Raw genomic sequence first — 23424 nt, forward strand, 5'->3', positions numbered from 1 at the left:
AGACCAAATCCTACCATTGTCCCTGCAAAAACTTCTCCATGCCAGCAGCTGTCCTGGCTGTCTCCCTGTGCTGCGTTTCTGGACACATCTGCAGGGATCATGGACTCCACCAGCTCTGCTCTCCAGCACCGCTAGCAGGGAAAGCAAAACCAGGTTGTCAACAGCCACCCAAGCATCAACATGGTGATACAAAAAAATGGTGAGGCAGAGAAAGTCAAACTGGGAGCTGAGAGACTCCGGTGAGGACATCCAGGCAGTCCAGGGTGTAACACAGCGATGTCCAACAGTGCAAGGCACTCTCGGGATGTCCTTCCTTGGGATGGCTCCTTGGGTGTGAATTTGGGCAGAGCCTGGCTAACTTCATCGAGTTCTGGTTTCATCTGCACACCAGCCCTCCTCTGCCTGCCCCTGCTGGAGCTCAGCTTGTGTGGAACAGAGGTGGAGACTCCAAACACCTTGAGTGCAGCTCCTGGGGTTTACAGGAACATCCCCCTGCTAAATCCAGCCTGTTTCCACCCTAAAAGAGCCCCATGATGGTGCTCAGTGACCACCAGGGGTTTCTCCTCCTTTTCCTGGCCCTCAGGTAAAGCTCCTTTCCTTGACAGACACTTCACAGCCCAAAACCATCACAGTGACCCACAGAGCACCTCCAGCCTTGCCAGGCCCTCCCTGCTCAGCCCATCCCCTTTGCTGTGGCGATTCCTGCCTCCATGCACACCCTGTCCCAGCTCCCGAGGCACAGAGCTGCTCTCCAACCTGTGCAGAGTCCCCAGAGCCCCACGGAGGGGACACTGAGAGCTGGCCCAGCACCCTCTGACCCCTCCTGGAGTGATGGACCCTCCCCAGGGTCAGAGCCAGCCCAAGGAGCGTCACTGATGGTTCCTGAGGGCACATCCACGCTGCCCTGCCATCACTGGCAACAGAGGTTTGCAAGGGCACCTCCAATGCCCGATCCAAACATTCTTGGGAAGAGCCCGCTGGTCCCAGCCCTTCCTCCCCCCCAGGGGATGTCCCTCCTGTCCGAATTCACATTCCAGAGCATTCCCGGGGGCCGTGAGCGTGTGGATTCCAAGGAACACGCCGGACCAAGACTGTCACCTAGTGGCGACAGCGCCGGGGAAGGTGGCGTGATGGCAGAGCTGCCACAGCTCCCACAGCTCCCACAGCTCCCACAGATCCCACAGATCCCACAGCTCCCACAGCTCCCACAGCTCCCACGGATCCCACAGCTCCCACAGCTCCCACAGCTCCCACAGATCCCACAGCTCCCACAGCTCCCATTGATCCCACAGATCCCACGGATCCCACAGATCCCACACCAGTGGGACCCTCCACAGCTGCCCTGCAGGCTCCCTGGGCCACCTGCAGCCCACAGGTTCAGTATTTGGGTTTGCTTTTCCTTCCAGCAGCTCTCTCTCCTCCTTTTCCCGGATGGAATGCAGCAGAAAGCTGCTGGAACCACGGCTCTCCCCTGCCCTGGGCCCTGTCCTGGTGTCAGCACTGCCAAAAACCAGACAGGCATCAGAGCACTGAGCAGTGGAAGTCACAACTAATTTATTTAAGGGAAAAAAAAAAACAAAAACCAAACCCAAAACTTGTCCAAAGGAGGGAGAGGCATCGATTACAAGCTCTGGAAGCTCTTGTCGGGACAATGCCAAGGAATCAGCTTTATACAACGGAGAGAGAGAGGGGCAGCAGAGGCCGTGCCCACCCCGACCCCCAGGGATGTTCCAGCCCTCATCTCCCTTCTCCCTCCACCACCATGGAAGTGCAGCAGGGAGAGGGGGACAGGGGTGGAACCTCCCCCAGATCATCCCCCAGCTCTTGGCTTTCCCCTGCAGCCCCAAAACGTGAAGCCCCAGCGCTCGTGGTCCGAGTCCCTGGTCGCCATGGTGGCCCTGGGGACAGCGAGGGTTGTCACCAAATACAGCCCCAGAGACACATCCTGGGGAAAAACCCTCCCCAGGCACCACCTGGCACAAAGGTTTGGGGTTGGACCAAGATCCCACCACCCCAGGAGAGATGTGGATCCCTGGTGGGGCTCTGGAGAGGTTCTTCCCTTCTTCCTCCACCCTGGGCACGAGGAGAAGCCAGCAGAGCTCCACAGAGAGCCCAGCTCAGCCCCTGGTGCCGCTCCTCTCAATATATTATAATTATTATGTGCAATTAATTTTGCACCAGGAGAGGCCCCGGGCTGTCGGGGGGTGACGCGAGGGCAGCGATTCGATGGGAAAAACTCCAGCACTCCCTTCCCTCCCCAAAACCCAGCCCAAAACCCAGCCCTGCCGGGACAGTCCACACGAGCTGGGTCACTCCTCGCCCTCCTCCTCGTGCTGGTGCTGGCTGGAGGCCGGGGGCTCCTCCATCTCCTGGGGGTAGTGGTGGGGCCCCTGGTGCGGCGCGTTCTCCTCGGCGTTCAGGTACACGTTGAACAGAGCTCCCTCGTGGCTCGGCTCCTTCCCACACGCCTGGCAGCTGCAGTGCAGGATCTTCTCCACCAGCTTGTCCACCCTGGGGATCTCCTCGTTGCCTGGGCAGTCCAGGGTCACCTGGGCATGAGGGGGATGAGGACACAGAGGTCAGTGCTCAGGTTCCTGGGGGTCAGTGCTCAGGTTCCTGGGGGTCAGTGCTCAGGTTCCTGGGGGTCAATGCTCAGGGTCAGTGCTCAGGTTCCTGAGGGTCAGTGCTCACATTCCTGAGGGTCAGTGCTCAGGTTCCTGAGGGTCAGTGCTCAGGTTCCTGTGGTGCTGGGAGGTCTGACCTGCCCCAGAGCTGTGGTTTGGGGTGTTTTAGGTGTTTTAGGCCAGATGTGATGGGTTTCTATCCAGAGAAATCAAACCCCCCGGTCAATCTGCAAGCTGGGAGTTGTCTGGGAATGTCTCCTTCCAGAAACTCAGGGAAAATCACAGAATCATCAAGGCTGGAAGAGACCCTCAAGCTCATCGAGTCAAGCCATCAGCACCACCACAGTCACCTCTAAACCATGGAATCACTGAATCATTAAGATAGAAAAAAACCTCCAAAACCACCAAATCCAACCTATGACTCATCCCCACCGTGTCACCCAGCCTGGAGCACTGAGAGCTGTTCCTTGGGCACCTCCAAGGGACAGGGACTCCACCACCTCCTTGAGGAAATTTTTCCAAAACCTGACCACCTTTTCAGTCAGTTTTTTTTCCTTATATTTAATCTTATATTTAATCTCCCTTGGTGCAACTTGAGGCCGTTTTCTCTCCTCCTTTCACCTGGGAAGAGACCGACCCCACCTCACTCCCAGCTCCTTTCAGCACCAACTCCAGCAGGACACAGCTCCTGGGCACTGCTGGAATATTGGAGACAGCAAAGGCCACCCACAAGAGGTGCTGAGCAGCTCGGTTTGGAATAAACCCTCTCATCAAATGTGAGCTGAGCCGGTTCCCTGAGCTCCTCTGGGATTTAGGGTTATGGATCAGAGGTGACACGGAGCTGTGAGGTCTAAGGATGAACTTGTGGGCATCAAACACAGCCAGATCTCCCAAGGGGTGACAAAGGGAGCAGTGGAGAGAGCAGTGGATCAGCACAGGGATAAATAATGCAGGGAACAACAGGGGATGGTTCTGGAAACAGAGGGATAATGGCTCCTTCCACCCAGGCACCTCAAAACACCTGAGGGACGCCCTGGAAGGAAACTGTGAGTGGGAAAAGCGCAGAGAAGGAGAAGGAGTGGCCCTGAAGTGTTGTCAGAGCCCAGCCCCACGGAGCAGAGCGGGATACTCACGATTTCCCACATGGACTGGGCTGGCATGCAGGAGTCACAGTGCACCAGGGACTCTGTGGACTGGGGGAAGGTGTTGGGGACGCTGTAGCTGAAACACTGTCCCAGACAGGCCCTGCAAACACAGCACGAGGGGTGGGGGCTCAGGGGAGGCAGAGGTTGGATTTGAAGAGATTCTTCCCCTGAGACAGAGGCTGTGCCTGGCTTCTTGTGCCAGGACAGTCCCCAGAGCCACCCCAGAGCCACCAGGGCCTCTGGGCCTGGGCTGAGGGTGGGTCTGTACCTGTTCTGGATGGATTTGGACTCGCAGCCGCTGTGCCCCACGATCTGGGTGATGTTCTTGGCCTCGCACCAGGCGCTCTTGTCCGGGAAGAGGGCGAGTTTGTTTATGGGCGGTGGAGCAGCCAGGAGCAGCGCTGGGAACAGGGCCCCCACCACAAACCATAACATCATGGCCAGCTCTGCCCAAATCCTACACCTGGACACGGAGAGCAAAGCGTTAGCAGCAAAGGAAATTGGCAAAGCAGCTCATTTCTCCTACCCCGTGGAAGTTGTTGGTTGTTCCGAGCACGGCTCCATCCCCACATCCCAGAACGCTGCTCCTGGACTGGGATGTGCTACTCTGCCTCTTCCTCTTCCAAACCAGCTCTGGGCCACTCAGAGTCACCTTTCCCAAGCTCTGTGCCTGGAACACCAGCAGGCTTTTCCTCATTTCCCACCCACAGCTGGGCTGGGAGAAGTTTCCAAACCAAAAGCGTCACCGCCACGAGTGGAGCCAGGCTGGAGAAATCCCACACCACGGAAATGTTTTTATTTGAGGAAGGAACAAGCTTTTCCTCTTCCTTCTTGAAATGCAAAGCTGGCCTTGCTGCCAGCCTTGACCCCTCTCCTCCAGGGAATGCGCAGCAGATGTCGCTGCAAGGCAGCAGCTCGCTGCTGTGGAAAGCTCAGCCCTGTGAGAAACCCACAGAAAAGAACAATACAAAGTTTATTTGTCCAGAGCCACCCAAATTCTGCAAAGGGTTATTCCGAGGGTGGGAGCTGCAGAGAAGGGGGGGGGTTGTCACAAGGAGAAAGGTTTGGAGAGGTCACTCCACACCCCAGAGAAATCCCCACGAGGTTTTCTCGCTCTGCTCTCCAGCCAAGGTGCCTGAATGAACACTCCCAAATCGCAGGATGGAAAAGCAGCATAGAAAAAGGGGAATTTTTTCCTTTGTGGGGTTTGGATGGAGCATTTATACTTCCTAAAATATTTGTTAGAACCACATTATTTGTTATTTCCTTCTATTTATTTATCCAGACGATGCTCCACAGCCCACACTGGAAAGATTCCTGTTGATTCCCATGGCTCCTGAGCCCAGCCCTCTAACACTTGCTGGGAAGGAGAGGAAAAATTCCCTCCAGAGTCCTCATCCACACCCCCTGGGCTGCAGGACCATCAGATTTATCGAAATGAGACACCCTCCTAAACACTCAGGGGTTTTAAGGCTGTGCAGGGATTTTGCTCTGTTCTCCCTCCACTGAGCTCAAGCTCCTGGATCTGAATCGAGAGACACACGAGGGAGATTCTTCCCTGTCCTCCAGCCAGAAAAGAGCACCCTCATTCCCTCTGGAGGAATCTTGTGGGGTCTCTGAGAAATTTCCTCATTTTCTGCTGATACAAGGACCACAGGAATATAATGCAGCAACACCTGCATTTTATTATTATTATTATTATTATATTACATTATTATATATGCTTCCTAATCCTCCCAGCACTTGTGGGATGTGAATCCCACTGGTTCCTGGTGGGAATACCTGCACAAAGGTGTTGGCTGGAGATAAGCAGAGGTTTTTAACTCCTGAGCTTGCACTGAGAGTTGTGGGGTTAAATACATCCATCCTGAAGAGGACTCTTGTGCCTGAGGTTGTTTTTTCCCCATTTCAGTGGGGGAATTCTGCAATTCCTGAAGGAAGAACGTGGCTGAGTTGCACACACAGACTCACACACACACTTGGTTTGCTTTCTGAAACAAGCATCACTCATTCCTCAAATGCCAGCAGCTCTGTGCTGAGGAATCCACTCCCAAAGGCAAGGCCGAGATCAGAGCTGGGATGTGACCCAAAGAGCAATCCCAGCCCCCGGGGAACAGCCCAGATTCCTCTGGACTCAGCACACAAGTTCACTTCCACATGCCTGATTAGAGAGCAATTTCCTTGTTTCCTAAGAAAGGTGGGGTTTTTCCAGGTTTCTGTGCATCTCTACCCAGCTGTGAAGAGGAAAACAATTCCAGTGTGTGCTGAGAGATTTCCTGGGATTTGTGTTCCGTGGAGGTGTTTGTGCTGCTCAGAGCAGATCCACAGGCACGAGGGATCCTCTCCCGTGAGGAAGATGAGTGATGCCACGCTCTGCTAAATCCAGGGCTTGGATTCAGGAAAGAATTTAACCATGTGCTGAAGTTTTCTCCTTTCCTGAGCAGGAATAATGTGTTTGTAACCAGCCCTTTGCAAGGGGCGAGGAATTGGGAACCCCCAGCAGGAGAAGAGGGCACCCCTTTGGAGCTGGAGCAATTCCTGCAGCCTCCAACACAGCACATGGTGTTTTCCTTCTCCCAGGAATGTCCTGGAACCCGCAGGGCCACTTTTCTAATAAGTAACGAGGTTTATGCCAGTGCTTAGGAAAACATCTGATGCAGCTGGGTTTGGGAGGGAGCAGCGAGTCCAGAGCTCAGAGCAGTCATGCGAACAGAGCTGCCACCAGCAGCGCTCATCTGACAGCAGCCACGGAGACAAAAGCACCGTGTTCCTTCTCCCCTCCCTTCTGGGAAGGCAGAAAAAGGAAGATGAGGTTTGTAAAGTGCTGATTAAATAAAGGCATTGAGCACATTCCTCCGTGACAAGCTAAATTACACGGTGCAGCCCGAAAGGAACAAGTGTGTTCCCCTGCTGACCCTGTGTGCTGGAAAAAGCTGTGCTCCTCTTCCCTGCTGAAATGAAAACCTGCTCTTCCATGAGCTCTGAAATCCTCATTTATGCTGATAAATAAGCTATAAAACATCCTCTTGATAACAAGAAGCAAAAAAATAAGGAGCATTAAAGGGCACACAGGGGTTTCTTTCTCTTCCCCCTCCCGAGGCCCATTTTTCCCCCTCCAGTCAAAGCTCTTCAAGCAGAAAGTTCAGCTCAGTTCCGGCAGAGCCAGCAGCCCGTGAGGGTCTCCCCCCCCTCACTCTTCCTTCCTCTTCATCCCTCCAGCAGCATTTGGGAAAGAAATGACTCAGCCCCGAGCCTGGCACATCCCAGCTCCCGACACAAACAACTTCTCCCAGCTGCAGCCTCGTGGTGAGCGGCTCCAGAGCCCTTTTCCAGCACCCCTGGGAGCTCAGCTTCCCCACTGTAGGGGTCTTCTGATAGCTCAGATGTTTTGTGTCACCTTCAAGAGCTCCTTCCTCCCATCCCAGCGCTCTCAGGAGTCCCTGGAAGCAGCTGGGAAAAGCTCCATCGCTACACGGGCCCGAGGACAATCCCTGGAATTACCTCGGAGGCCACGTTCCCACCATCCAGCCCACAGCTGTTCCCAGACATTTGGAAACCAAACACTTCTGGAGGAAAAATAAAACAGATCTAATCAGTTTTACCCTCTTTTTCCAGCAGGAAATTTACACCATAACACAAGAGAAGCTTGCAGGTGGACACGAGGAACGTTTCACGAGTTGTTTAACGTGTTTAGAGGTATTTTTCTTATCCAGGATCTTGCAGTTCTGCCAGAGAAGCACAAACACAGGTTCTGCTCATGGCCACACACGAGGCACTGCAGGCTCCGAGATGAGAACCCCCAAAGCTTCCAAACATCACAGGAACAGGGCTCACCCCACTCTGAGATCTCAGCAGAGATGGGCAAGGTGAAGGTTTTGGCTCCAGGTCTGGGTCAGAGCTGGGATCTCCTCCTGTCCCTGTCCTGTCCTGTCCTGTCCTCTCCTGTCCTGTCCCATCCTGTCCTGTCCTGTCCTGTCCTGTCCTCTCCTGTCCTGTCCCATCCTGTCCTCTCCTGTCCTGTCCTCTCCTGTCCTGTCCTGTCCCATCCTGTCCTGTCCTCTCCTGTCCTGTCCTGTCCTGTCCTGTCCCATCCTGCCCTGTCCTGTCCTGTCCTGTCCTCTCCTGTCCCATCCTGCCCTGTCCTGTCCCATCCTCTCCTGTCCTGTCCTGTCCTCTCCTGTCCTGTCCTGTCCTGTCCCATCCTCTCCTGTCCTGTCCTGTCCTGTCCTGTCCCATCCTCTCCTGTCCTGTCCTCTCCTGTCCTGTCCTGTCCTGTCCTCTCCTGTCCTGTCCCATCCTCTCCTGTCCCATCCTGTCCTGTCCTGTCCTGTCCCATCCTGTCCTGTCCCATCCTGTCCTGTCCTGTCCTGTCCTCTCCTGTCCTGTCCCATCCTGTCCTGCCTCTCTGGACACAGAGCCAGCTCCTCACCCTGCCGGGCTCTGCCCTCCCTGGTGCCAGGAGCCACCCCAGGCTGGTGTCACAGCGGTGTCACAGCGGTGTCACAGCCCAGTCACAGCACCCTGAGTGCCAAAGAGGCTCTGTGCCTCAGTTTCCCTGGCTGCAAGAGCAAGGGGAGCACGGAGCGATCTCACAGGGGATCCCTCCCGTGCCAGGAGAGATCTGACTGCAGGAAATGCCCAAAGGAAAAGGATTATTTAGGCACCTAAAAGGATGAGAAGGCAGAGTAAAGTTCTCAGTGGCAACTGGAAAGAAACAGCCCAGGAAGATCCAGGGCATGGCTGGGTCTGTAACCACTGCACCCCACTGGGGATTGGCTCTTAGGAAACTCAACTCAAATAATATTTGCTTACATGGAACAAAACAATTTATAAGCCAACATTATTAAGAGGGAAAGCTTCAATCTCAATTGCAAAAAATTGAAAAGTTGTTGTGTGTTGAAAAACATCTATCAAAACAACAGATGTTATTTAATACCTGTTCTTATTAATACTTCCCCTTTTTTAAATTTGCATTTAGCTAAAACTTTACCATTTTAGGGACCTTTACTGTAGTGACTGTAACAGCCCAAAAGAATCAGGTTGAGGTTTGATATGGGCAGGGGAGAGGGAAGAGAACCCTGCACTGAGAATGTCTGGAGGGAATTCTTCAGGACAGCAGGACACAAAAGTGCTTAAATGGGAACAGAAATCTCTCCTGAGCTCAGAGCTCCAGTCCAGAAATTACAAAAAAATAAACAGGGAACTACCACAGGAAGACATTTGATATTTAACAACCACAAGAATCCATCCTAAGAGCTTTTTGATAGTGGAGCAAAAGCTGTGGACCTGGCTGTGTCTGCTCCTTTCAGAAGCAGATGTTAGAGCTTCCCTTTCTGTAACACATTAATTTCCACTCAAGCATGGTTGGGCAAGTCACACAAATAAAGCAGAAACAAAGAAAAGCAGTTTTTAAAACCCTCTGCCCTCCCCACACTGGCCAGAATGTCAAAAGATGTTGGTACATTGGGAGTTTTAATCTGGCTTCTCGACCATGCACTGAGCACTTGGGAAATTCATTTTTTGCAGCTGGAAAAAAATAAAAATCCAAGCTGCTTTACCTACAAAAGTCATTGGAAAGCTCTGGACCCCTGGATTTAGGCTTAGGATGGGGTTCTGAAGGAGCTCTGCTGGAAAAAGGGACACATTAATGGCCTGGAGAAGAGGCAAGGATCATATAAACAGTTTCTGCTAATTTATTTCAATTGCTCAGTTTCTTCAGCATTAAGAACAATCACAGCCAGGAAAATGCATCAACCTAAAGCTCAGGAACATCCTGAGCTCAGGAATATCCTGGCCCCACACCTCCAGCCCCCTCTTCTTGAAGCAGGTGGGGCTCTGCAGCTCCCACGAGCAGGGGGACAAGTGGGGTGGGAGTAAGGATCAGTTTTGGGGGGAGATGGAGCACGAGTGGGATCAGCTTTGGGGGGAACTGGAACACGAGTGGGATCAGTTTTGGGGGGAACTGGAACACGAGTGGGATCAGTTTTGGGGGGAACTGGAACATGACTGGGATCAGATTTGGGGGGAACTGGAACACGAGTGGGATCAGATCAGATTTGGGGGGAGATGGAGCAGAGTGGGATCAGCTTTGGGGGGAACTGGAACACGAGTGGGATCAGTTTTGTGGGGAACTGGAGCAGAGTGGGACCAGATCAGCTTTGGGGGGAGCTGGAACACGAGTGGGATCAGCTTTGTGAGGAGCTGGAGCACAAGTCTGGGACCAGATCAGCTTTGGGGGGAGATGGAGCAGAGTGGGATCAGATCAACTTTGTGAGGAACTGGAGCATGAGTGGGATCAGATCAGCTTTGGGGGGGGAACTGGAGCACAGGTCTGGGATCAGCTTTGTGGGGATGCACAAGCCTGGGATCAGCTTTGTGGGGATGCACAAGTCTGGGATCAGCTTTGTGGGGATGCACAAGCCTGGGATCAGCTTTGTGGGGATGCAGAAATCTGGGATCAGCTTTGTGGGGATGCAGAAATCTGGGATCAGCTTTGTGGGGATGCACAAGTCTGGGATCAGCTTTGTGGGGATGCACAAGTCTGGGATCAGCTTTGTGGGGATGCACAAGTCTGGGATCAGCTTTGTGGGGATGCACAAGCCTGGGATCAGTGCCTGGGCAGCCTCAGCTCTCTGGGCAGAGGGAGGGTCCGGGCTCTGCCCCAGCCCTGCAGCTCTGAGCGCTCTGGAGCCGTTCCTGGTGCAGCTGAGGAGCACCCACAGCTGGGAGCAGCTTTTCAGCCCGAGGCTTCCTCACATGCCTGGACCTGAGCGGGGCCCGGCTGCCTCCTGCTCTTCCCTGGAGCTGGAGCTTCCCACAGAGCCGGGAGAGGCAGCCTGGGGCCGAGGGCATCAGGACGTGCAGGAGGGTGCTGGGTGTCCAAAATGGAATCAGGGATTGTGCTGCTCTCTCCAAAGCTGCTCCTGAGCCCTGGGAGCAGCAATTTCCCACTGCTGAAAGGTGAGCAGCACCTTCGGGAGCCTGAGCATCCCTCACCACAAGCTCTCCCCTCCCTGCTGGAGCACAGAAAATCCCCCAGAAGGATCCCAGGAGCTTTTCCCAGGTTGGATTTGCAGCGGGCACTGCCCTGGGAGAGCTGCTCCCCGTTCTGCTTTCACTCAGGGTGAGGTAAACTGGGACCGGCTCCTCCAAATGACTCCACTGGTGCAAATGAGATCAGAATCTGGCACCGCTCGTCTTACTCAAAACAAGCCTAACTGGAACCAGATAAAACCAGTTCCAGAGTGGCCACCAGGATGATGATTTTTTTAATTCCTGCAGGCAGCGAGGGGAGCTGTCTGGGATGCCAACCACGCTGGCTCGGTCATTCATTACCAAACTTGAATAAAAACCCAACGCAGCGGGGTTGCGCCTGCAGGATCAGGTTCCCAGCTGCTGGAGCAAGAAGGGGAAAGAGGAAAGGAGAAAAGAGCTCATGGATGGAGCTGAGGATCTTTCAGGATCCTCCCTCTCCCTTTATACCCATTCAGGCCGTATCTCGGTCACAGCAGCAGAAATTCAGGGACCTGATGTGGTTTTGCTCTCTTTTAGTCTCTGCTTTACACCACAGCAGCTCCTCAGTTCTGTTAAACCCAGGGTCTGTGTTGTTCACCCACAGCACTGACAAAAGCAGAAAAGCACATGGAAGAGCAAGGCCAGAGGGGTTTGCAGGTAATGTAAGAGCTCATGGCCCAGCTGGCATTTCCAGTCACCACCAGGGCTCACCTCACACTTGACATTTAGACAGTTCCTCCTAAAACTGCAGGATTTGGCCCAGAAAGAAATCACACTGTGACCAGAGCAGCACTCCCTTCCCCGCTCTGTGTCAGAGAATAAAGAGGTTTAAACCACAGCTAAGAGTGACCTGAGCAAGGGCTCCATCCTGACTCCATCTCCAGAGCTCAGCTCCACAGGGAATGTGGATCTGGGAATGGGGGCAGCAGCCCAGCCCCGCTCCACAACTGCTGGGACGGGTTCTGGGCTGTTCCCTTCCCACCCTCGCTGCTCATTTATGTCCAGGAAAGCCCTGGTGCCTCCCCAAACAGCACCAGAAACAAAGGTCTGGGGAACAGGGCTGAGAGCCCACCCCTCACTCCCACTCTGCACAATTCCATCAGCTGGTCGGGTTTTTTAGATCTGATTTGAGTGGCTGTGAAGTTTCTTTGCCCTCAGCCGTGCTGGACCCTGTTCCTCTGCTCCTTGGCCCAGGGGATCTCCGAGCTGCAGAGGAAGGAGGTTTTTTTCCAGAGGACTTCAAAACAAAAAGAGCAGGAGCGAGGCCCAAGGACGGAGGAAGAAGCTGGCTGTGCCTGCCCCGTGCTTGGATATGGGATCTGGCAGAGGAGCTGCTGAAGTTTTAATGGGAACAGCAGCAAAAACTGCCCAGGAGTTTCCTCAGCTCCTCGGGCAGATTTCCCGTGGCTGCACCAGCCCAATCCGCCCTCGGCAACGCCAGCAAAGCTCCTCCAACACGGGCAGGTCTTCAAGGCTCCTCGAGAAGCATTTTGGCTCAGAGCCTGATCCTGCACCTCCAGAGCACCCAAAATTCCCTCCAGCTCCACTCTTCTCCTTGCTCTGGAAAGACGAGCTCGGGAAGATTTCGCTCCTTTGCCCTTTTTGTGAGACCGCAAACTCCCCAAGCTGGAATTCGGCTCGGGGAGGTCAAGCCAAGAGCCCGGATTCTTCTCAGGGCTGTTTGCAAACACTTGGGATTTTTATACTGAAGGCAAATTCCATTTCCCATCCTGCGGTTTGCAAATTTGAGGCGAGATTTTACGAGATGGGAGACTGCCTTCAAAAGGCAGAAGTGCCCGGTGTTTGCAGCTGATTTTTGGCTGGTTGGACATTGCAAAGAGGTCACTGAGCTCTTCAGCTAAAAGGGAAAATCAGGGTCTCTCCATATCCTCAGGATCTTTCCCACTTGGTTCAGCAGGGTGCAGATTTTTCCACCCCCCAAAAAAACCAGCATGGAAAAGCTACGGTGTCCTAAATGCACAAACACTTCACACAGGCTGAATTTTTAATTTGATGGGGTTAATCCTGTATGGAAAAGTTAAATTGTGGAGTGGAGCAGAACTTGCTGGTGCCCTCGTAAGAGAAATGTTAATAGGGAATAAGGGATTGTCCAGATCAATTTTAATGCAGCCTGAAAGCGAGCTAAAGCATGTTCTGTTCCCAAAACACCTACCAGAGAAAAAGAGAAATCCCCACTGATTTTAAATGCAGAGAACAAATAAAAATTGCTACAAATACCGAGGTAAATTGAAACTCTACGTTAGGGTCCACAAAGCAGGTAGGGATATATCGGATATAAGCTTTACAGTAAATACCTAAAGTACTTCCATGAAACAAGGATGGAAATTAATCCCCGGGATGAACTTTTCAAGGAACAAAAGTTTACTGCCTTGCCATCGGGAAAACTCTTTTCTTTTATGATCGCTGAACGCGTCTGCTGCTGGTGTTGAATCGATGCTGAGCGTTCCCGTTCTTCCCTCGGCACTTTTGTTCCGAGCCCCGGCAGGGATGGGAAGGAGGGGAGGATTCTGTACCACAGATGTGTGACCGGCTTTTATTCTATTTGCGCCGTGGAAATAATTGAACCATTACAGAGCAGATCCCCCCCTCTCGAGTCCGCCTCATCTGCAAGCGATTTCTGCCCGTGGCGACATCCTCATCCTCCCGGCCATCCATCAGCGGGGAGCGACGAGAGAGGGGAAGAGACGGGAAATGCGGGGCGGGGGGAACACGCAGCGGGTTTTGGGGCACACAAAGGCGGGGGTTACTCACCAGCCAGGAGACGGCGGGCGCATCCCATGGGCTCCGGGGCCCGGCGGTGCCCGGCGGCTGCCGCATCCCCGGCGCGGCCGCGGAGGGAGGCGCGGGGCGGGCGGGAGCTGCCGCCTCCCTCCCTCCCTCCCTCCTTCCCTCCTTCCCTCCCTCCCTCCTTCTCTCCTTCCCTCCCTCTTCCTCTCCTTCCCTCCCTCCTTCCCTCCCTCCTTCCCTTCCTCCTTCTCTCTTTCCTTCCCTCCCTCCTTCTCTCCTTCCCTCCCTCCTCCTCCTCCCCCCGGTGCCGGGCTCCGGGCGGTGCCGCTCTCGATTGCACAATCGGGCAGGGAAAGGAGAGGAGGAGAAAGGAGGGGAGGGGAGGGATGGGAGGAGGGAGAGGCACCCAGAGCCTGGAGGAGCCGGGCACGGAGCTCAGCCCGGAGCTCAGCTGGGAACGCCCGGGCACGGAACGAGGGGGTTTCGGTCGGGAGAGCCCCGGGGAAGGTCCCTGCGCTCGGTTCCTGCAGAGGCATCAAGAGTCTGCACCGGGCTCGCTGAACGCCAGCAACTCTTATTTAAACAGAATTCCTGCTGGAGAGTCCGTGCGGCACAGTCCTGGCTGCAGAAAGGACTCCAGGAAACTTCTCCAGCGCTAGAGAAGACGCTTTTCTCTTTTGCTTTTACTTTCTTTTCCCTTCCTCTTCCTCCTCTTTTTCTTGTTTCTTCCCCTCTTTCCCTTTCCCATTAAAACCTGACAGCCCAAGCCCAGCCCAGTGAAGAGATCACGGCTCTTTCAGGGAGGATAATCGCTGTTTCTGTTTCTGTTTCGGCACAATTAATCTAAAGAGGCCCCCAACATTAAAAACCACCCAAATCTAAAGATACCTGCCAGGCTTGGCTGGGTTTTGCTGCTCTTTGCATGGAGATCAGAGGAGCAGGAAGGGGAGAAGCGCTGGCAGTGCCCTGGCAGCAGCTGTGGGGAGAGGTTTTGGGGCTGGATGTTTGCTGGAGGAGGTTTCTGCTGAAGGAATGGTTTCCTGCTGCCCGGATCCTTCCAGCTGCAGGATAATAGGATTTGTAAACAGGGTGGCAAAAAGCTGCTGCTTCCAGCATCACTTTCTCATCCTGCTAAATGTGACCTAGCCAGCCCTGAACCGTGCTGCACTGCTCAGCTCCAACACAGACAGCAGGAACAGCCTCTAGCCATGATCACACGCCCCAACAGGAGCACAAAATCTCGTTTTCCAGCATTTTTACCCATTGCTGAACCCATTGACCAATGCTCTACCTGCTCCTCATGACCAGCAGTAAACTCCTGCCCAGGAGGATACTTTATTCTGAATAATATGAGTGAAACGAGAGACATTTGAGACTTTGAAGCAAGTTCTCACGAGGAAGAATAAGATGTAGATGCACAGCAGCAGATTGTGGGCGTTATGGTGAAATTCAGAGTGTTTGAGGTCCGTGGTTCGGTGTTTGGATGGGATTTTTGGGATCCTCAGCACTGGGGTGTGATTGCTGTGCAAGGAGCTGTGAGCATGCAGTTCATTCACTGCTTCCTACTCTTCATCCCCGTTCCAGCTCTGTGAACAGCATGAAAGGGAAGCAGCAATCCGTGGATCTGGGGGTGGGGAGGCAGCAGGAGCAGGGTTCAGCTTTTCTGGTGTCAGGAGCAGCAGGCAGAGGTGCTGGAGGACAGAGAGGGTTGGCTGGGGGATGAAAGAAGCTGCTGAAAAGCTGCCAAAGCCCTGAGCCAAGACTTTTCCCCTTCTCCTGGGCAATGTGAGATCACAGCCAGAGCAGGGAGCGGTGACCTGATGCCTGCAGGTGTCATTTGGACAGAGCCAGGCAGGGAGGGAAGGAGCTGAGCTCACCTGCCAGCTCCTCTTCCCTGGCCAGGAGCTCTTGCTCCATCATCATCACCCCAGGCTCGGGGGACTTTGCTGCAGCTCCTCACTCTCACCTCCATCCTGTTTTGTCACCAGGTATGGCCAGGACATCCACACCCTTCCCCCTCAGCCCTTCCCTGGATCACCAAGGCTCGCTGCTCTGGGACACAGCAGAATCCCAGAACGTCCCTCCCTCTCCTGCTGCTGCTGGTTTGGGTTCCTGACAAACACCCACAGTGCCAGGGGCTCCCCACTTGTCAGGACAGGACCTGCCACTGTGGGTGTGAGAATTAGAAGGGTGTATTTGTAAGTTAAAAATAAAATTGTTTCTTTTCTTTGTGTCAGTGCAGAGTCCAAGGGCTCCCTGTCTGCCCACAGTGGGATGCTAAAAAGCACATGGGGGGAAAGGTGGGTGGGAAATGAGTGGGGAGAGTTTGTGTGTGTGAGTTTGTGCCAGCCCAAACCATTCTGTGACTCCATTCCATGATTCTCTCACCAGGCCATCACCTGCTGGGCTTAAACTCCAACTTTTTGGTTCCTAAAAAAGCCTGAAGACATCTCCAAGATGCCAGGAGCCATGGATGGAAGGGCATCCACAGCCTGGGTGAATGCAGCAGCACTCGTGCTGAGAGGAGAGAGAGACAAAGATTCAACAGGTGAAAAAGCTGAGGGATTATTTCCCATCCCCACCTCAACAGGTGGAGGAGGAGGCAGCTCTGAATCCCTCCAGGCAGGCAGAGAGGAAAGGCACAACTCCCAGTGGGAATCTTGGACTGCTGAGGCAAAATCTGGGCACAGAGCTGAGCAGGGAGTGAAGGAAAGGATTTCTCATGGAGCCCATTAGAAAACATCTGGGTTCAGAATGACCTGGAATGTGACTCGACAGCAGGGTGCTTTCCTCCTCCTCCTCCTCCTCCTCCTCCTCCTCTCCTCTCCTCTCCTCTCCTCTCCTCTCCTCTCCTCTCCTCTCCTCTCCTCTCCTCTCCTCTCCTCTCCTCTCCTCTCCTCTCCTCTCCTCTCCTCTCCTCTCCTCTCCTCTCCTCTCCTCTCCTCTCCTCTCCCTCATCCCTACGAGTTCAAACACCTTTTCATTTCTTTCTTCTTCAAAAATCCCCACTTTCCTCCCACTCCATTGCACCCAGCTAAATCCCCTCTGATAACCATCTTATTATTCTCTGCTGCACAACTTCCCCCTGCTGCAATCACTCAGAACCTCTTTTTATATTTTATTATATAATATAATATTATTCTATTATAATCATTATATAATATTTTTCTTGCAGCAGTGCCTGAAGGCCCCAGCCCAGCTCAGGGCTCATCACAATCGGTGTTTGTGTGAGTTCAGAGCCACTTCTGGCAGCGAGGCTCCTCCAAACTCCTGCTCCAAAGCAGCAGCAGGACGAACTCACAACATCCACATGTGTGCAGGGAACATTCTGCACATTACTGAAAGGAAATGGGGTGACTCACAGAGAAATTCTCCTGCACAAACTCTCTGGCCTTGAAGAAAAGCACCCAAAATCAGATCCTCTGAATTGTCAGTTTTTCAAAGTCCTGCTACAGCAATGTCAAACAAAGTCAATGTTTAGGATTAGGATGATTGAGGAAAAAAAGAGGAAAGAATATATATTCATCTGTTAGCAGATTAAAGGCCTCAGCTCACAGTCCTCCCACCTTCCAAAATGCAGATACTGTTCTTAAAGTGATAATGTGATTTTCATAGTTTAAAGGGTCTGGTTGTGGAACTCTCAGAAATCTGTTTATTGCCTCCCTCTCCTCCTGCCCTGGAGCAGGATTGGGATTTTTGAAACTATTGCTACAGCTGATGTGGAATATAAATAAAAATTAAAATAAAAATAAAAATGAAAATAAAAATGAAAATGAAAATAAAAATGAAAATAAAAATAAAAATAAAAATAAAAATAAAAATAAAAATAAAAATTTAAATAAAAATAAAAATAAAAATTTAAATTTAAATTTAAATAAAAATAAAAATAAAAATGAAAATAAAAATAAAAATGAAAATGAAAATAAAAATTTAAATAAAAATAGAAATAGAAATAGAAATAGAAATAGAAATAAAAATAAAAATAAAAATAAAAATGAAAATAAAAAATAAAAAAATAAAAATAAAAATAAAAATAAAAATAAAAAATTAAATTAAAAAATAAAAACAAAAATTTAAATTTAAATTTAAATTTAAATAAAAATAAAAATGAAAATGAAAATAAAAATAAAATAATAAAATAATAAAATAAAAATAAAAATTTAAATAAAAATAAAAATAAAAACAAAAATAATGAGAAAATAAAATGAAAGTGGCCATGAGTTCTCAGCTTATCACAGCTTTCCTGAGCAGGCTCAGACCCTGGGTTAGACCAACTTTGCACCATTTTAGGTTTTAATTTTGGCAGCAGTGGCTGCTGCAGTGCACGACAAGAGTTAAATGTGAAGCCCCAGTGGAATAATCTCAGCTCATCCGGTGCTTGGAGGAGTCACAGTGACCTTGCCTCTATCTGCCAGCCCACCTCTATTTATACCTAATATGGATATAAAATCTGTGACTTTGCAGATAGTAAACTGGAGCCTCCCACAGCATGTCGCCTGCTAGGATGCTCCCAAGGATTTAAAGGAATTATTTCCTATAAAAAATCCTTTTCTGCAAACAGCAGGAGCATGTGGAGCTTTCCCTGCAGCAATTCCAGTGCACCTCCACTGCTGTCCCATGACCCCTCCAGCCCTCACCCAGTGATGGATTTATTGCCATGTGAAATACCCCATCTCTGCACAGATTATCTATGGAACTGGGTCATCTTCACAGGGAATTCAACAAAAAATGGGCCCCGTGCCTGGAAAAAGGAGGGGGGAAGCGCTCAGCATCAGCCATTCCCTCCAAGAAACCCAAGGAAAACAGTGCAAAAGGGAGGAGCTGAGGAACAAAGCAGCAAGAACGGCACAGAAATAGGTTGTGTTCCCTCTGAGGTCCACACCAGGGACATTTCAGGGTCTAAGGAGCAGAATCCTCGAGCTAAAAACACTCTGCCTTTAGTTCAGACCGGACTAAGCCACGGGACACAGACCAGGAATTCTGCAGGAACCTTTGTGGCCTTACAAGTTCCAGAGAATTTATGGCCAACAAACACAGTTGGATCATCTGATCTGAATCCATGTGTGCTACAGTTCATTTGATTTCACCCAGTCACTCCCAGGTGGAGCTCAGTAATTCCATTTAAGATGTCAGGAGTTGGGAAACCCTTCCATGGCTCTCCCAGCTCATCCCAGTTTGTAATTCAGGGATTCAGTGCTCATCTGCAGGGGTGAAGTCCTGGTCTCCAGCCCTTGTTTCTCACTGTGCCTCTCCCTGCTGGCAGCAATCCCTTCAGTTCCCAGGGCTCCATCATCCCCCAGGCTGTTCCATCTCCAGCTTTGTTACACCTGGATGTTGAACTTCACAAAATCCCCACTTTTTCACTTCCCAGCACCCCACTGAATAGAAGTTGTCTGCCACCCTTTTATATTTACTTCCAGATAATTAATTAAAATTACAAATACGACCTGCACCACCTTACCACCCTCACAGGACAGAATTCCTTCCCAATTTCCCATCCAACTCTGTCCTCTTGTCCTGCCACTCCAGGCCCTTGTTCACAGTCTCCATCTCTCCTGTCAGCTCCTTCAGGCACTGGAAAGCCACAGTTAGGTCACCCTGGAGCCTCCTCTTCTCCAGGCTGAACAATCCCAGTTCTCCCAACCTTTCCATCCCCTCTGGGCTCTCTCCAGCAGCTCCTTCAGTCCAAATCCCCAGGGAATGCACGGCTCAGGGGAGCAGCCATGGCTTTATTTGGGTTTATCACTGCTGACAGCTTCAAGTGCAGCACCCAGGGGGAGGAAGAACATCCCCTAAAAACCCCTAAAAAGAAACACACTCCTTTGCATGATTTATGAACTGAATTTGAACTGATCAGGGCATGACCTTTTCCAGGAAGGGCCATCCACTCCTAACACAGAGCTGGAGGCTTTACAAGCAGCACCAATAAAGCCTAGAGATGAAGAGTGATTTATTAGTCACCAGCAACTTTCTAAGCATCTTTATAAGCTGCAGGAGTTGGGTATCCAGCACCAGGAGGAAAATCCAGCTCCAGCAGCCTGCAGTGCTGCACAGCAAAGTGCTGACAGGCAGAAGGCACGAGAGGATGGCCATCCACAGCTGAATTTCCATAAACTCTCTTCCCATTTAGTTTCAATCTCAGTGAAGCATTTCACTGTGGGTGGGCTATAGGCTGGACTCTCAGACTGTACAGACACAGTGCACATTGCATCCAGCTGCCTCTGGAGCTGCCATGCCAAAATTTGCACCAGTCCTAAATCCAAAGGCAGGAGTGGGGTGGGAGATGAGGAGAAAATTTATTTTCTTACTGTGGGGTATGGGGGTAATACCAAACCCTGCTGGCTCAGAGTGAAAGAAGGGTCAGCAGGTTCAGAACCTGCTGAAAAATGGGGTTTTCCCAGCAGGTCACTCATGGATCAGGGGTTCCCCAGCCCCACAAACCTCTCCCTTCCACCTGTACCTCGTGGCACATCACCACCAGCACAGCCTGTCACCCTCAGTCCACTTGTGCACCCACTGTTTGCATTTCCAAACCAGCACCTTGGTGATTTCTTTTGCATTGCTCCCAAACTCAGAGGGAACCCAAGGAAAACAGCTGGGAAATCAATTCCTCCTCCTTTGGAGAATCATCCATGTGAACTCTCTGGAAGAGCTGAGTTACACCTCCACTGCTGTTTCCACTGCTGGAGAGGGACCTTGGACACGGGCCTGGAGTGACAAGGGGAATGGCTTCAAAAATGGAAGAGAGGAGGTTTAAATTGGATCCTGGGAAGAAATTCTGCCCTGGCAGGGTGGGCAGGCCCTGGCACAGGGTGCCCAGAGCAGCTGGGGCTGCCCCTGGATCCCTGGCAGTGCCCAAGGCCAGGCTGGACAGGGCTGGGACAGTGGAAGGTGTCCCTGCCCATGGCAGGGGTGCCACTGGATGAGCTTTAAGGTCTCTCCCAGCCCAAACCATTCCATGATTTCATGGTACTGAAATGCTGCTCTCGTTAATCCTCTCGATCTGTTACCTAAATTCACATTTAAGGTAGATTTCCTAAGGCATTGACTTTCTCCTGGTGTTTTGTGTTCTGCCTAACACAGCAGTGTCCTTGTCCATGAGGCACAAAGAACTGGGAATACCTTTCTGTATTTTCTCTTTATCAGACTCAGATTATCTCCAAAATCAGTATTGAGGATCACAGTGATTTGCACCTACTAATGATTCCATAAGCTATCAGCCCCCAGACAGTAAAACATCAATTCCTTACTTCTTAGGGATTTGCCAGGAAGAATTTGGGACAATTTGAAGATAGCAAAGGGTGGCACAAACCCTTTTGGAGTCTCCCAGTCTCTGAAGGGCAAATTCCCCCACAAAAAAACCAGTGGGGAAGGATGGGCTGCTGGACTCCAGTCAGATTCCAGCTGCACACCCCATTCCCTCCACAGCTTCTCCCATCTTTAAAATGGGAATTACAAACCTTCCCATCTGTTTAGTTTGTAAATTCTCCAGGGCAGAGGCTGGTTTTTATTTGTGTGTACAGCACCACATACAGCCAGGTCCTGCTCTTGGAACACAAAGCAATGACGGTATCGTGATCAAACACCAACAACTCGGATAAACAATACAAAAGCAGCTTGAGATTTTTTTCCCCCCCTGCTGTCTCTGCTTTTCCATGACTTGTTTACTCATCTCAAAACCTCTGCAGACATCTAATCAAGCTGTTAAAGAGGCAGATTTGTGGTCAGTCAAGCACTTGGGGAGTTGTTAAACGTTCAAAACCAGTTCTAGTCAGCAAACAGCTTTTTTTTTTCCCCCTTCTCCCGGGTAGTGATATGGTTTTCTTACTCAGTGTATACTCACTCAGTTACAACTGGGATACAAGTTCTCTCCTAAAAGGTCTCATTAGGTTTGGGTAGGGACACCTGCCTTTTTCAGCCCTATCTTGTTTGCACTTTTTGGTTCCCATCCAAATCACGCCACAGACGAAGCAATGATTTCAGCAGGCTTAAGAAAGAAGGAAAAATGTGATAGTTTCCAGATGAGTGTATTATACTAAATTTAACATGCCTTTTGGTACTTAGAATTTCCACTTTTCCCCCCTTCCATTTATGCAATTAGAAATCAAGAGGCAGGAAACCATTCCTATTCCAGCCTCAGTTGGGAAGGGGACAGGCTCCTTCCCACAGAGGGAAGAAGGAGACCTGTCCTCACAAGAAGATATTTTGCACAGCTTACATGGACAGGTTCAAAAATAGCTTTGGGATAATACATCTTTAATGAAATAAATCAAAACAAATACAGATTCTTCACGTGGTAATTATATGTGCATATACATATATATATACATACATCAACACAGACAATGACAAGCAAGGCAGCTGTGAAGAAAACCAAAAAAGTTAAGCTTTTACCCCATTTAAAGAGCAAATTTAAATTCCATTTTTAGAACTGTGCACTTTTTCCACACTCACCCACGTAGACTTGAACACCCTTGTTGTGATTATTCTCCCTCTAGCAGTGAAGGACACACTGGGAATCGATATCTGACAATTGATATCTCCAAATTCCAGGGCAACAGAGCCACTCCATCACAGGCCACAGCAGCCCAAGGTGAGAATTAACTCTAGGAAGTCTTATCTGAGCTGAAACAGAGCATGTAAGGGCTAAATAAAAACTGAACTCATTGTCCCCAGTGTCACAGCAGGAGCTGAAGCTTTCTCTGCACGCTGACGGTCGCTCCGTGCGGTGTCACCACCGCTTCTGGTTCTCCAGGCTGGTGCTCCTCTCTCCAGCACATCCCACTGGCTTCCCACACTGCAGCACACACATGGAGAACTCAATAAAACCCCTTTCCAAACCACAGAGGAGCTGTGGCTCCAAAGTACACAGTTCAAATTAAAAACTGGGGCTGGATAAAATGATTTCAAATTGGGAAGAAAGAAAGAAAGAAAGAAAGATATCCTGTTTTCAATAAGCTGTTTTGACCTGACTGATGAATGCAGTCCAGCAAGGGAGGAGGTGGAAAGACAAGGACATGCTGGAGCAATGGTCCTGGATGGTTTCATGCTCTGACAGCCTCAGTGCTGCTCTGGCACTGGAGCTATTTTATTTCACAAGTCCTTTGCTCCAGGCGAGCTCCTCAGCATCTGCTGGCTCTGGGCACAGCTCAACACGTTCCTCCAGAGTGCAGGATCCACAGAGCAGTGGGATCAGGAGTTTCTCAAGCCCTCTCAACTCCAGCCTACCTCTCAGTCCATCCCCTAGCATGGTTTAAAATCCAACTACAGCACAATTTGTTTTCCTTTCTGCTATTTGCTGTGCAAAAGGAATTGTTCTGACACTTTTCCATCTATCAGCACAACAGGTTTTCAATAAAGGGAAGTTCTGCATCAACCTACACCATTCTCTTTCCCTCCTGAGACCTGCACTCAACTCCTCATCCTACATGGACAACACACAAGTGTGGGACAAAGGGATCCTTGAGAGGCATCTCCAGAGCTGGAAAGTTGTGCTGAGTAAAGCAGCAGTGAAGAAGCTCCTGAGCCAGGGGAAGAGCAGCAGACAAGGTGCCAGAACTGGGCTGGATGGAAAGAAGGGAGTGTCTTGCCAAGGCAATGAAGAGCTGTGACCTGTTCCCAGGCACTGAAACCTCTCTGTCCATCCCACAGAAGAGGGGTGCAAAAAGAATCAGCCTGAAGGCTCAGCTGAGAGCCAGGTGGCACGAGGATGTGTTTCCTGGCAAGTTTCAAACTGGGGTCACTCCCTGACCCAAAGCTACAAGAGACAGCAGGGCCTTGCTGTCACACAGTTTGGATTGACCCCTTTTGGATTCTGCCTCTTCTGAGAGGACAAAATTCCCATTTTAAAGGGCAACTGTACAAACAGGACAGAGGAGTATTTATATTCCTCT

At 51.0% G+C, this 23424-nt stretch overlaps 1 protein-coding gene across 1 annotated transcript; it reads right to left on the reverse strand.

Annotated features, from left to right (window-relative positions):
• Positions 1–1506: 1506 nt before the first annotated feature.
• NBL1 (NBL1, DAN family BMP antagonist) lies at positions 1507–13687 on the reverse strand. Its single transcript, XM_058855366.1, has 4 exons — positions 13556–13687; positions 4038–4232; positions 3758–3869; positions 1507–2549 (listed from the first exon to the last, which is right to left on the reverse strand). The coding sequence occupies exons 1-4, from the start codon at positions 13576–13578 to the stop codon at positions 2310–2312; spliced, it is 570 nt and encodes a 189-aa protein (XP_058711349.1). The 5' UTR covers positions 13579–13687; the 3' UTR covers positions 1507–2309.
• Positions 13688–23424: the final 9737 nt, after the last annotated feature.

Source organism: Poecile atricapillus, chromosome 22, assembly GCF_030490865.1.
Source record: "Poecile atricapillus isolate bPoeAtr1 chromosome 22, bPoeAtr1.hap1, whole genome shotgun sequence".
In the NCBI taxonomy this organism is placed as follows: domain Eukaryota; kingdom Metazoa; phylum Chordata; class Aves; order Passeriformes; family Paridae; genus Poecile; species Poecile atricapillus.